General features: G+C 49.6%; 3 protein-coding genes across 3 annotated transcripts; 1 reads left to right on the top strand and 2 right to left on the bottom strand.

The window, feature by feature from the left end:
- Window positions 1-294: 294 nt before the first annotated feature.
- B0J16DRAFT_281398 (Palmitoyltransferase PFA3) lies at window positions 295-2508 on the top strand. Its single transcript, XM_046123941.1, has 2 exons — window positions 295-774; window positions 821-2508. Exons 1-2 carry the CDS (start codon window positions 621-623, stop codon window positions 2341-2343), a joined length of 1677 nt encoding a protein of 558 aa, XP_045985835.1. The 5' UTR covers window positions 295-620; the 3' UTR covers window positions 2344-2508.
- B0J16DRAFT_331968 (uncharacterized protein) lies at window positions 2509-3541 on the bottom strand. Its single transcript, XM_046126664.1, has one exon. It carries the CDS (start codon window positions 3503-3505, stop codon window positions 2786-2788), a length of 720 nt encoding a protein of 239 aa, XP_045985836.1. The 5' UTR covers window positions 3506-3541; the 3' UTR covers window positions 2509-2785.
- Window positions 3542-4759: 1218 nt separating this feature from the next.
- On the bottom strand, window positions 4760-8591 carry B0J16DRAFT_51361 (PLC-like phosphodiesterase). Its single transcript, XM_046133968.1, has one exon. The coding sequence runs from the start codon at window positions 8173-8175 to the stop codon at window positions 4840-4842; it is 3336 nt and encodes a 1111-aa protein (XP_045985837.1). The 5' UTR covers window positions 8176-8591; the 3' UTR covers window positions 4760-4839.
- Between the last annotated feature and the right edge of the window lie 5284 nt (window positions 8592-13875).

A 13875-nucleotide genomic window follows, 5' to 3' on the forward strand; every position in this document is an offset into this window, starting at 1 on the left:
ATTTGAGATTAACTACAAGAAACAGGACAGCAAAGAATAGGTAGGACTTTGGGATCTGATTGAGTGCACGTCTTTGTCTCGTAACATCACAATTCCATTCTCATGATAACTGATAATACTCTCTATGAAAGTAGATATCCTTGACTTACAAATGCATGTTGGTTTACTACGTACGCGTATGAGGCGGAGTTCTATATCGAAGCCCCGGAGCGGAGCCACTAATTACTTATAGTGGAACCAATCGGCCCCTGATGACCTAAGCTTCACTTTAATTCATTGACAGCAGTCGTAACTCCCCATTAATTTCTGTACAATTTACCCAGCTTATTACTTTTATTCCTTTCGCCATAACCGATTAATGATTTTGTGTATTCGACGCTCGGTCTAGCGACGGAATACTCGGTATAGAGACGAACAGACGACATACGACCTGTGCACCCCCGGCCGATTCATCCACCTGGCCTTTCCCCGATCGACGATACCGATAATACCCCTGTGTTCGCTACGGTCGAATAATGATATACGAGACGTTTCGAATAGAAGATTAGAAGATTTATCGAACGACAGATCTGCGCGGAATTATCTGGGAGATTACTGAATCAACAACACAAGCGAGCGCAATGGCGTCGGCTCGTAGGTGGGCGCGCAAAGCCGAGCGTTGCTGTTGTATCTTTGCGACATACTTTCCTTTGTCGTTTGTATACGGCTTAACATCATGGGCTGTGTGGGTGGTTGTCAATATCGGTAACGTCAGCACGAGGAGCAACTGGATAGGTATGTTGGGCGTGGTGCTTTGACGAATACATACTAACACTCGCAGGTACTGGGTCTTCGATAATAGGTGTCGCACTCTATCTTATGCTCAACTGGTGTTATACTACCGCTGTCTTTACACCTCCCGGCTCGACGACGAATGATATGGGATATGGCCTTTTACCGACACAGAACACACCTCAGGGCACCTCCTTTACGGTTAAAAGCAATGGCGAGTTTCGATTCTGCAAAAAGTGTCAGGCCCGTAAGCCGGATCGTGCTCACCACTGTTCGACATGTCGACGATGCGTTCTCAAGATGGATCACCATTGCCCCTGGTTAGCCACATGTATTGGATTGCGCAACCACAAGGCTTTTCTACTCTTCCTGATTTATACGTCTCTCTTTTGCTTCTGGTCCTTTGCTGTCAGTGCAAGCTGGGTTTGGTGGGAGGCGCTGGCTGATCAGGAATATGTCGATACTTTGCTGCCAGTCAACTTTATTATGCTGAGCGTCATCAGCGGAATTATCGGACTTGTGGTTGGCGCTTTCACATCATGGCATATTCATCTGGCTCGATGTGGACAAACTACGATTGAGTGCCTCGAAAAGACACGATACCTTTCTCCGCTACGCAAGTCATACAACGCTGCTCACAACCCCTCCAACGATGTACCCGAGGCTGCTCGCAACTTTGTCGACTTTCACGCAAATGCTCTACCTGGAATCACACGACCTGAAGAAGGAGAAGAGCGACGAGAGATGCCCCGATCATACCCACCTGACGGTTCTCGCCCTGTTCAAATGTCTTATGCCCAACGGGAACGCGAACAACGGCAAAAACGGTATGAGGAGTACCTCGACGAACAAGATTCCGAGAAGCTTCCCAATGTGTTCGATCTTGGTTGGAAGCGCAACCTGCTTCATCTCTTTGGCCCTACCCCCGCACTGTGGTTCTTCCCTGTCTCCAACACTACAGGAGATGGCTGGAATTGGGAAGCAAGCCCCAAGTGGCTCGAGGCCCGTGATAGACTCGCAGCTGAGCGAGAGCAACAGCGAGCTCGTGAGGTCAACGCTGGATGGGGATCACCAGATGATATCCCTGATATCGCCGAACGACCTACAGGCGCAGGAAAACACTACACTCCCGGTCCAAAACTCGCAGGTCCTAAGTCTATGAGCAAGGCTGATCGAGTTCTTGGTCGGGATCCCAACCTTTACGCTGATGCTACACAAAATGTCCCTATGCAACGACTCAGTCCTCGTGGCCGAACATTAGATGATGAGCTAGCAGACCTGGACAGTGATGAAGATGATGGCTTCCTCGACGCCAACAACCCCGATGGAGCAGAAAGTGGAAAACTCAGCCCGAGATTCTCACCTAATCCTCAAGGTCGTGATGACGCTGAAGCCCGCGCTCTTGAAGTCGTTACTAACGGAAACTGGGGTCGTGGTGGTGCAAGCGGCATGCTTCGTAAGGGAAGCTCAACAAGTAGCCCTCTCAGCAGAACACCAAGCAATGTCAGCCGCTCAGGGACCCCCAAGTTTCAAGAAGTGACTCCCAAGTTCCAAGATGAGGGCGTCGATTAAAAGGCTGCGTTTATGTTGCAAGCGAATGAAAATGAATGTTGACGTTTCTTATCATGAGATGAGGAGTTTGTTCCGGGTATTCTTTTCTATTATTCGATATTTTTTATATTCTTGGCACAATTTTATGTTTATAATTTCAGACTTGTTGGAACGATGTGTATGAATCCATATGTCCAATACTATCAACTGTGTTTGTATCAATACTATTCACATTTTGTGTCGCTACAGTATATCCACTGACAGACGCTCGCCAAGTGTGACTCGTGTGATTTGTACCAACTGCCGGCTTGAGATCGTCCACGTTTACACGATCTACAACCAACACCCCTTGATCATCGCTTACCGGTCCATGTTGCACTGTCGGAGGGTTTTGACCGCCAATCTTACTCACAACGATGACACCCCAGGGTTCTGCACACTTCCAAGGCTAAGGGCTTCCCTGTTAGAATGCTGGGTTTACTCCCTCGTGGTCTGGGTTCTCGGCGTGTGCCCGCAGCAGAATACCGGGCCAACTTGCAGCTGGAAACTTGTCACTATTGGGCCAAGTGATATTGTCCACTTGTGGAATCTTGTCGGCCTGCTTGATCACTGCGTCACCAAGCGCTTTCTCGGGTTCTAGTCTCGGCAGAAGGGCTTCTATCTCCTTGCAGTACGAGTCTATCCCAATACTTCTTCGGTACTCGTCCGATCCAAAGTCTGAGAGCACACCGAGTCGGATCAACCGAGCCAATGGATCGATACGCTCTGCTATACCAGGGGATGTATGCACTGCGATAGCGGTCCAGACTTGATGTGCTTCTACTTCCGAGTGTCCCTGCTCAAGAAGGTGAAGTTTTGCGGTGTCAGCAGAGCATATCTCGAAGCGCTGAGGTCCGTTGACAGCATCACTCGCGCCAATGTCGTGGAGAACAGCTGCTACGAAGAGGAGCCCAATCTGCCCCTCAGACACAAAGGGAGAGTCTTCTCTCTTGGCAATGAACCGAGCTAACAGATAAACCCGCAGAGAGTGGTTCACGATGGGGATAGGTAGTGATTCTTGAGCGAAACCCAGGGCTGTAAGGCAAGCGAGGTTACTAGGAACCATGTCCTTGTATAGGGCGCTTATGTCTGATGACATAGTGATGATATTCAGAAATCGTTGTTTCAAAAGTTTAAACGACATGGTGATGTTCGACTGTCACAGCGGGGTAGATACTACATAGACCGGCTGACAAAGCCAACTTTTCAAAATAACATGTTTATCCCAATTCAGGTTTCTGGATGGCCTCATTTCAAGCTAACCCGACTCAACACCCCTCTTCTACAGAACAACCCTCTCTTTCAACGGCGCACACCCCCAAGCGACGATCGTGTAGATCAGTCCTAGGAAGGGGGGGACCCTGCGGGGAAAAGACAAGATGAACCTGGAATGAAGACTTGTCAACGTCGCTAATGCTAGTCAAGATGAGATGAACAACCGCCTTCGTCATAGGGGATAGTGTCAAGTTTAGTTGTGGAGGTTAGTGTACTGATCGTTGGATTGTGAAACAGGGGTTCTAGACGAAGCTATACACGAACCCAAACGAGGCATACAATTCGCTTCACTAATGTTTGTTATAGTTTGAATTGGTTCATTTCTCATTATCCCCCCTTCTGTTCCCCTAAATCTACATGCCTCCCCATTTGCGGGGATGGCCCAGTTGTTTGGTTAGGCGTGAGCCACCGGTATGTGTACAGTTTATCATGATTTCCCTATGCCGATCCCATTGTTCCATGAGGCCTCTTTTCTGCTGTCCACACTCTAAGCTTGAGACGTCATCTCTAGTGACATTGATCACATAGACACTCAAAGAGACAAGACTTGGCCAAGAATAATATGCTTTCAGCAGAATAGAGATGTTTCCCAAGTGATTGGTTTCCCCTGCCTTGTGCCGATCTATAATACGTGAATCCGGTTTCCCAGTAATGCTAGTTCCTGACGCTCCTAAATCACGGCCAAGCGTGGTATATGCAGACTCCTTTTTTCATTCCGTTCCTGTCCTTGTCCATTGAAGCGGCTACCCATGCCGCGGTAATAATATAAACATAGAATCCCAATAATGACCAACACCATCCACGCTCAAGGGGGTATTTGTCCTTCTTTAAGTGTTTTTTTCATGCGCCATGTTTTCAACAAAGGAAATCGTTGTGTACCAATTGGTACCTTAAAAGGGTTATTCAAACGCTTCAACCCGTTCTTGAAGGGAAAAAGAAAGAAAGTAAGACAAAAGGGTGCTGGTTCCATCATCATCGTCACAGTACCATCGCGTATGTCGCGCCAGGACCCTCCTGGGATCATGGAAGATGTGACCAGATAAGAGGATGTGGAAGTCCCGCGCCGTAGATCCTTGTCGATAGACCCGAGTAGACCCAGATCCAGCTTCGTCGAGCTCAGTATCGATGGAATCGAGAAATGAAATGATAAAATTATATCCAAGAAGGTTGAAGAGATGTTCATACAGATGAGATGACTCAAAATCAGTAGCTGTCAAAGCTCGTCTTCTCGGAGCTAGACTTTTCGATGGTACTTTTAGGGCTGGTGTTGATGCGGCTAAAGACCTTGCCACCAAGTCGGTTGAGTTTGTTACCGTCTTGGATTCGGCGAGGTGCGTCAATCAACTTCTTTTCGACCGAGTCGACCTTGATCTTGCAAAAGAGCTTAGAGAACAGGTACTGGTCACCAGCGTGGTTAAGAAGAGGCAGGGTGCGGTATCCCTGCTTGAGGTTGGTAAGTTTAGCGGTGTAGGTGGCAACGGCAGGACGCTCGTTGTAGCTCTCGCCATCGTTGGAGAGCTTGACCGACCAGCGAACAAAGATCAGGTCGGGATGTTTGGTGGTGACCTTGAACTTGAACTGCTTGTCGAACATGGGGTTGAAACCGTTCTCCCGGATGACCTCGGTCTGGTACTTGAGGGGCGAGTCATGCTCCATGGCCAGATTGGAGTCGGCCTCCTTCTTGTCGCGCTTGTCGTTGGCGTGGAAGATCTCAACTTCCACGTAGGGGTCCATGGACTTGTTCGCGGGGAGGTTGGCGGGTCGCATAAGCTGCTGGGCAGAGATGACGTCGATGCTGAAAGAGACAACGCTACGCTCCTTCTTGCCCTCGGCAATGTCGGAGTTGTAGGGGAGGACCTGGATGTCTCGGAGTTCGGCGGGCTTGAGAACGTAGCCGGAAGAGTCTTTGCCACCGTCGAACATGGCACGGTTGAGCTGCATTCCAAGGTCAAAAGTTTGCCAGTTAAGGGCGGCCATCTGAACACCGCGTCGCCAGTAGATGAGAGGATCAAAGTTGTTAGAGGTGATGCGGGTGCGGTCAGGGTAGACTCGCATCATGTAGCGCATGTTGTGGATATCGAGGGCCATTTTTTGGTCTTTGGCACGAGAGTGCTTGGCAAAGCTCGACTCCATGAAAGAGAAGATGTGGTTGTACTGCTTGGCGTCGACAGTGTCAAAGCCAGAGAACTTGACTCCAGCGCAGTAAACGCCGAGGTCACCAAGAACCTTGACGGTCTTGTTGGGGGTCTTCTTGACTGGACGTTCACAGGTGCTCTCGTTGTCGCTGGTGCTGCTGCTCAAACCATCCTGGACTCGACCCTCGGTGATGGTGTTGACTCGAGTCTTGCTGACCAATCGTCGGGATGAGTGGCTTGGAGTGAGCATAGGGCTCTGGGGAAGAGACTGAGAAGGCATCAAAGGAGTACCGTCAGGGATGGAGGGGCGCATCATAGGCGAGTTGAGGCTGTTGCCTCGGCGTCGACCACGGAAGTCATTGCCAGGGGCAACAGGCTCCTCCTTGATTTGAGGCTTCTTAACCTTGATGAGAACGCGCTCCATAAGCTCAGAGGGGGTGGGAAGCTTGTCGGGGAAAGCCTCCAATGTCTCTGTAACCAGTCTTGAACCGAAGCACTCCTTGATGATCTCAACCATTGTCGCCTGCTGGGCTGGGCTGCAGTGAACCTCCAGAGAAATCCAGAGGGGAAACTTGGACTTGACGAAAGCGTACTTGTTGATGGTGGTCATGACCTCCTTGAAGCTGATTGAAGTTGTCATGGTGCGTCCGTGGTTAACATCGGGCTGGCCGTTGTAGCCATCCCAGCAGTCAACCTCGACACATCGGCATCCCCGAACAAGCGCTGAGATGTAGCCCTCAACGCTTGACTGACCCGCAACTTGACGACCCAGGAGATAAGTGTTGTGGGAGCTGGAGATGTAGTACTCATTCATGGGGCGGTCCAATACAATGTTCTGAGGCTCAGGCTGCATAACATCGTTGTCCTCTGACGTCAAGAAGGCAACAAAAGCGGCTTCGGTCATAATCTCGGCGTTCTCGGGAAGGTCCACTTCGTTGCTTCGGTATCGGCGGCAGAATCGAGAAAACAGCTTCTCCCAGGCAGCACGGTTAGAATCAACATCCTCACCCTGGACATCGCGCAGAAAAGTGAGAAACTCGGACATGGTAAGACCGAACTCGGGGTTCGCAGCAAAGCTTCGGATAATACGTTGCACGTCGTTGCGTTGCTTCATGCGGCGCACAAAGTCCTTGAACTCGCGGAAGTTGAGTTTTTGTCGTCGTCGAGAATCAGATAGATGAAAGTTAACTTCGAGGGTTGCCTGTGAGCTGTAGATGTGAAGGTTCTGGCAGACACGCTTGACGCCAGCAATGTTCATCTCCTCTTGCTCAGGAGATCGAACCTGGTCGCCAAACTCCTTGGCCATTTCGGTTTGCCAGTACTGGGCAACGGCGGGATCGTTGAAAGCCATCAACGATGTCATGAGTTCCTGTCGATATCTCAACATAGCGTCCAAGAATTCCGTCCATAGTGAAAGTGTGTTGTGGTTGTCGGTGACGATGTGGAGGAATCTTGTCTTGGAGTTGTCGGTGTAAATAATAGTAAACCAAAGAGGAAAGTAATAATCAAGCTGGTCGGAGAGTCCGTAGTCGTGGATGTATTGCTGAATATCGGTTCCTGTTCGGATTTCTCGGATCTCGTCAACGTGAAGAGACTTTTGAGGACGAGTCGTATCCCAAGAGAGCTTGTTTGACTCGGTCTCGTAAACAAGGTTTATTCTCTTTGGGCGACTCTTCTTGGAGACCTTCTTCACTGGGCACCCATTGCGTAGCTCAGCTGGGAGCACTGGGCCAGCCATAGCTCCAGCACTTCCACTGATTGAGCCATGGGTGCTGTTGGCGGATGATGTGTAGGTGTTGCCGTCAAGGCAAACCATAGAAATAGAGTCCTCAGGAACAAACTCGGGCTCCTCGTCGGTATCTGTCAAGGCATTCTCCTGGGGTGCTGTAGCATTGCTGTCGCTGCGGCGTCTGAGGATACTGGGACCAACGCTTCCATCACGGCTGGCAGGGGCACCTGAAGATGGTCTTCTTCTGCCTGCAAATCTTTGGGCCCGGTTTGAGAATCGACGGATGAGACCTCCCTTGCTGTTGTTGGCCACTTCGGACATGGCACTGTACCCGAGAGAGTTTGTGCTCGTCTTCCTGGAGAGCACTGATTCGGGTAGCTGGAAGTTGGAAGGGAAGGACTCCTCCTCTCGACCTCGCATGGGTTCAGGCGAGGCCTGGACGGAGGAGTATGTGGTTAGAACAGCAGTGTCAGGAGACATGATTGGGGAACCTTGTTGTGAGTTTGAGGTTCCTGATGAAGCACTTATAGCTGACATGGGGATAGGGACTGGTTGTGTTTGTGACGGAAAGGATGTCTGGACCTGACCGAGTTGAGAACGTGTTATTGAGGACATTTCGGATAATTTGTGAGATGGTAATGATGGTTTTGAATCCGAGTCAAAGTTGAAAGACATGGTCGTGCTGAGTGGTGATTACACTATAAGGACAAACAGGTCGCATTCGTAGGTTGCATCGACGTATATAAAAGCTCAGTCAGAATGGGGAGCCATGGTGGAACGTTTGGCCTGGGTGTAACGATAAGACACGCGAATTGCGGGGAAAGATGCTGCGGAAGCCGATCCCTCGTGGAGTAGCTGTCACTCTGGGGTGCAGCCAGTGTCTTCCAAAGGTCCAGGGCAGTGTCGACAGCACGTAATGAATGCAGATGCAGGGACGACCGAGGTAGCCTGGAGGTGTTGCTGGAGTGGACCACAGTGAGGTTGAACAGGCGGATGACTAGGTAGGTCCTGACAAGGCCGATCCGAGGCGTGATGATGTGCCAAGTTCGCAGCAGCGTGGTGAGCTGGCAGAGGGCGGGATATGCAGGTGGCTCCTTTGGGGGTGCCTTGGGGTCGCTGGATCAAGCAAAACAGGGCGTTCCTCGTTGACAGGCAGAGAGCTGCAGCACAGCGCAGAGCTGCTGGTCCAGGTGATGAACAGAATGACTGAATGTTTGTCGAAACCACAAGGTTGGGTAGCTTGAGGTATACGTTCGTAGGGATGGATGGATGGATGAACGTCAAGTCAACACCAACAACGTCCTGCGCTGGGTTCTTTCGATGCGATAAAACCGAAATATGCCGTTTCAACGGAGAAACGGTTAAGAATAAAACGACAAGGCGTAATTCGTAGCGAAGAAAGTCAATTCCGAGAATCCGCGGACCAAAAGTGTAAAACAAAGTCGAGGTTCGAGGTCGAGATTTGGCTGAGTCACCCAACCGTCAAATCAACTGAACGCGACAGTTGATGGAAGGCGCAGGCTGTCGCAAGTTGGTCGACGGAATTCAATTGAGCTGGACTTTGTTTTCGAGTATGCGATGGATCAATCTGAGTAGATTTGAACAAGAAGGGTATTCGTCCGTATCGTGTAGAGCAAAGATTTCTTTGAAGAAGCAAAGCAAAGCAAAGCAGATTGACAGGAAGTGAGAAAGACGAAGAGGTAGGTTTGGTTTGGTTGTCAATGGGAAAGTTGGTGGTGGAGCGGGAGGGGTAGAAAAGATAGTTGGGACGGAAAGGGGGGAGTCTCAGTAGTAATAAGTAACTTGGGGCGGATAGCCAGACAAGTCAAGTCAAGGCAAGTTAACCAGAAGGTTAAAAAAAAAAAAATAGATAGGCAGAGGAGACTGAGTGCAATTTCGACTTGCAAGGGAGGGAGGTAGAGACCAAAAGTATGATAGCGTACTTTTTTTTGGAGCGGGCGAGACTTTGTACGATAGAGAAAAAATAAAGAAAGCTAACGTCAAGAAAGCTAGACGCAGAAATGGAAGAAAGTCAAGAGGTGGGCAGAAGAAGAGTCTTGTAGTTATGCGGCGGTGCGCTGAGCTTGCGCTGTGTTCCATGCGCTGGTGCTCGAGCTGGGCACTTGCTTTGGGCTGGACTGGGCGTCTTCTTGGGCTGTAGCCTGTAGCCTGTCCCTGGGGCCGGGAAATTATGGTACAGTAGACCCCCAGCCAAGAGGACCTCAAAGTGAGTCTTTATTTACTGTACTTGACACTTGACACGAGGTGATCTTCTGTCACAGACACAACCAGTGCAATGCTTGTCTTGTCCAACACTGTAAGGTCCCTTTTTTCTCGTCCATGTCTTCAGTCGAGTCACTCCAAAGTGAGCGTCTGTGAGCTTCACTAAGCCTTAGTCCTCCTAACAGCCCACTAAGGTCTCAGTCAGTACCAGTGCCTGTGCCCGTGCTTGTCCCTGTAACAGATGTACATACAGTGGTTGGTAGTATCATCAGCAATGATACTACATACACCTCTGTGTACACCTCACTTTACTCGACTCTGATCCGCTGTCAATCTCAAGTCAGGAGGAAGCCTGAACGAGGGTGAGGACAGGATAGGCAGCATTGATGGTTTGATTGATTGATTGATACTGATCTGACTGGGATTGAAACCCCCAGGACTAGGACTGCTGTGCTACGCTGCACTGCACTCACAGGCTGAGAACTGCCAGCTATTTGGAGAGAGAGAGTACGTACCCAGCCCTTTTTCGAATCATTTTTTTCTTTCCCTCTCAATTTTTACTGTGGACGACAGACAGACCGGGGTGGATACTGGAGAGACTGGGGTAGGTAACAAGGGGGGAGGGGTGTATGATTTTCATCCGTTGCGTTGCAGCTTGATAGAGTGGAGTTACAAATGGATGTTCAAGGTCAAGGGGGAGGCGAATGGTTGGGCCCTGGGCCTGACGGTGTGTGCAGTGCAGTCAAGGTGCAAGTGCAAGTGCAAGCAAGCAAATGCATGTCCTCCTTATGCAGATGCAATCCAACTCTCTAGTTGACGAGAGCTCAGACTTGATTGATACATGCGATACAAGGGAGAGACAGAAACAGAGTTGAGTTGAGTAGATTCTCAACTGTGGACACCGGTCTAATGCACCACATTAACTCAACTCAATAAATCTTCCTAGTCCGCCAGGTCAAGGTGCACATGACCAAAACCTAATGTCGTTACAGGACAATGTCTCGAATAAGAGATTGACCGACATACCACGCGAGACTATTGTGATATACACAGACAGATACGGTGAACCTCGTCGCCGTTGAGAAACAGGGCGAACGGGCCAACTCACCAGTCAATTGGTAGACAGGGCTGTGAGAAAGGGAGAATAGTCATACCAGTTGATGGACAAGACGGTTACACGGAAACTGAAGACATAACATAGGCCAAGATCTCAACTCGTTGTCGGCGTCAATGTGCCAGGGATAGATCAAGAACTGACCGAATGGGATGCTTGTTTGCCTTTGGTTAGCTTACCCTGTCTTTCTTGATGGTCTAGCCAAGAGATCGAAAGGGCGAGATGCGAAGGGAACAGAGAAACTCGGTGAGAAACCTTCAGACTGTTGGAACATGCCTATGCCTGTGAGAATCTAAATGATACTCTGTTGTTCTGTCTTCTGTATCCATAGTATCAGTATGGGGAACCGGAACGTAGAAAATAACGATGGATCTTGGACTCAATCCTACTTTCCCCTCTGACATCCTTCTGCCCCCTGCTGATTTGACAATAGGTGTCAACGTGGAATTCCGGGAACCGTTGTGCTGTAACTTTAGTGTGCCTAACTCTCATTAGCGCTCGGCAGTGGGTTTGGGCTGTTCTGTTCCTTTGTAGGGGCTTGAGGCTTTGTGGTTGTCCTCTGCTTCGGGGGTTCGGCCATGAGATGGACGCCATGATTATGGATGGGGGTATAGTGTGGCTCACACCGTTTTCTTTCACTTTCCTTTCTGCCCCCCCTTTTCTGTCCTTTCTGAGGCCCAATTTATGAAGGCTGACAGAAAAACTGACTGCTCCACTGACCGGCTTCTCGTCTATTCGGAGTGCGGCAGTGCGCCGTCCAACACAACGACATCTTGAGTTGACCTCTGGGCTAACGGCCAACCACTCACAGTGGGGACACGCCATTAGTATCATCATCATAATTCATCATGCTGGCGATTGCGTTTTTGTTGATGCTTCATGCGATGGCCTCGGCAACTCAAAGTTACTTTAGTCTGCACCAACGCATGGTTTGCAATATCACCATTTCCCTCTGTCGAGTCTAAACTCTCCAGCGCATGAAAGAGTCATGCTGTTCAAGGGTATCGTCCCAAGGGAGAGCCGGCTGGCGGGAACTTGAAGTGAGCGCCGCCGGATCCGAGAGGTCTGAGCTGCACACCTTTTTTGCTCCAGGCCGATCAGCTAGAATGAACGACGCGCCGGTGCAAATCCAATTTCTCGGTCATGCCATAACAATCCAAGATGCAAATCCTCCGTTCCTGACTAACGAACTTGTCTGACCAGGAGATGAAGACGATAGATTTGTCGGGGGATATGGTCTGATTATCTCTGATAGATATGTGCAATGAGTCTGTTTCGTCGTAATGTAATTGCTCGATGATGAGCACTCAGATAAGAATGACGAACACCATGTCGACACCGTCTTACCCTCCTTGGCATCGTGACATGCATCCTGTAAGGTTTTATCAGCACAAACAAGTTCCCTTTCCAAGACGACAACGATCGAGCAATCAATGATCACGATACGATTGTGAGAAACCAGTCCGGATATGGCCAGGGCGGAGAGGGGCAGGGTGGTGAAAAAGTCTATGGTATGGGTTTCGGTTGGGCTATTTTTTGCTCTTCACTTTTTTTTTTTTTTTTTAGCTTTGCCTAACAAACAAGCTTGGTGGCCAGTCCACCCTCAACCAAGTAACCTAGGTTGATTATTTGTTTGTTTGTTGTTTGACAGTTTCGTATTATTGTTGTGTCTTTGTCGGCTTTTTTGCCTTCTTGGCACAGACCAGCATTTCTGTTTGTCCCTGACTGTTTGAGACCCTTTGAGAAGACGGTCACGAGGGGACCTGACAGGGAGAGGAAGGCAAAGTCAAAGAACACAACAGCAACCACTGGTTCCTCAGCTTACTTGGCCCCAGTAAGTGGACAAAAAAAGCCAGAGAGGACAAGCTCGGCTAGTGACCTGTCGGGCCAAGCCTAGTAATTTTAGGATGATTTGCGAGACCACTGAACCACTCCGGTTGAAGGAGTCATTGACAGTAACTGTGCCGTCCATAGTGGCCGGAACCGCAACCCGCCGCTATTCAAACTTGAAGTCGAAGAAGAAAGAACAATTCCACGACAGGGGAATGCAAAATCCAACGCCCGCTTAACACGCTATGGTACTCGTTTGCGCGCCTGATTCCGCCTGTCTTCAATGTACCGCCATCTCTCGCTTCGGCACATGGTTAACCATGTGCCCGGTGTCGGTCAGAGCAACATGGCTACCAATCAATCGCCACGGACACCACAGCGTCTGCGCGACACAGGACAGGACAGGATATCTGCCAGCGTACGTAGGCGATGACAGCGATTTAACTTTACAGGCCACATGAAAGCCACATGCAAAGTCTCATACATATGGCGCAGGCGCAGGCGCAAAAGTGCCCCAAGGATTTGCAAGGTTGCATTAGGGGCTTGCGAATCTTCAAGACGGCGTGTCCAACTTTCGCAATGCAATGCGCTGTGCCTCAGGCCTTTGTTTGCTGTAGCAGGAATTAGTACTGGTATACGGATTTCATAGTGCGTGCAGCGTAGCGTAGCGTTGCGTTGGCCTGGCCAGCATTTGAGCCTCCTCATGCCATGACCTCAGTCTGACACGGTGTGTGGAGTTGTAATGTCCATTTCGACTCCAGTCCAGCCTGACCCGAGCGAAGGGAAATTGGCCCCTTGAAAGGAGCCACTATCAGGAAGCGAAAGATTTGAAACGAGGGTATTGAAGATTTAGATCGACTCAATAGCCGATATTGAAGTCTCAGAATCGGATTGCTTGCTTGATCGTGGATTAATGTGATTAGGTTGAATTTGATTGCCTCAAAATTGAGGAGTTGAAACTCTGATCGTACCTGCCTGCTGTAATTTGCTTGGCAGGAAAGAGCTTGCCGGCCGTTGCCAGATTCAACCTTCCGCTAAAAATATAGGCCTTAGTAACTGTATCTAGATTTAGACCTTACCTGCAGCACAGCCAGATTGCGCTATCGGCTTTTTCCAAGCATCACAATCCTCCAAGCTCCTCGCATGTTCATGTCAGCATCACATCGCTTGGATTTAAGTTGAAGATAATCTCATCTATCAAGGGACTG

This window comes from Fusarium flagelliforme, assembly GCF_020744385.1.
Source record: "Fusarium flagelliforme strain FIESC 12 MPI-CAGE-AA-0113 chromosome Unknown B0J16scaffold_2, whole genome shotgun sequence".
In the NCBI taxonomy this organism is placed as follows: Eukaryota; Fungi; Ascomycota; class Sordariomycetes; order Hypocreales; family Nectriaceae; genus Fusarium; species Fusarium flagelliforme.

Coding starts and splice junctions, on each gene's coding strand:
- B0J16DRAFT_281398 (XM_046123941.1), top strand. CDS start 621: ATGGCGTCGGCTCGTAGGTGGGCGCGCAAAGCCGAGCGTTGCTGTTGT. Junction 775..820: donor CACGAGGAGCAACTGGATAG/GTATGTTGGGCG, acceptor TAACACTCGCAG/GTACTGGGTCTTCGATAATA.
- B0J16DRAFT_51361 (XM_046133968.1), bottom strand. CDS start 8,175: ATGTCTTTCAACTTTGACTCGGATTCAAAACCATCATTACCATCTCAC.
- B0J16DRAFT_331968 (XM_046126664.1), bottom strand. CDS start 3,505: ATGTCGTTTAAACTTTTGAAACAACGATTTCTGAATATCATCACTATG.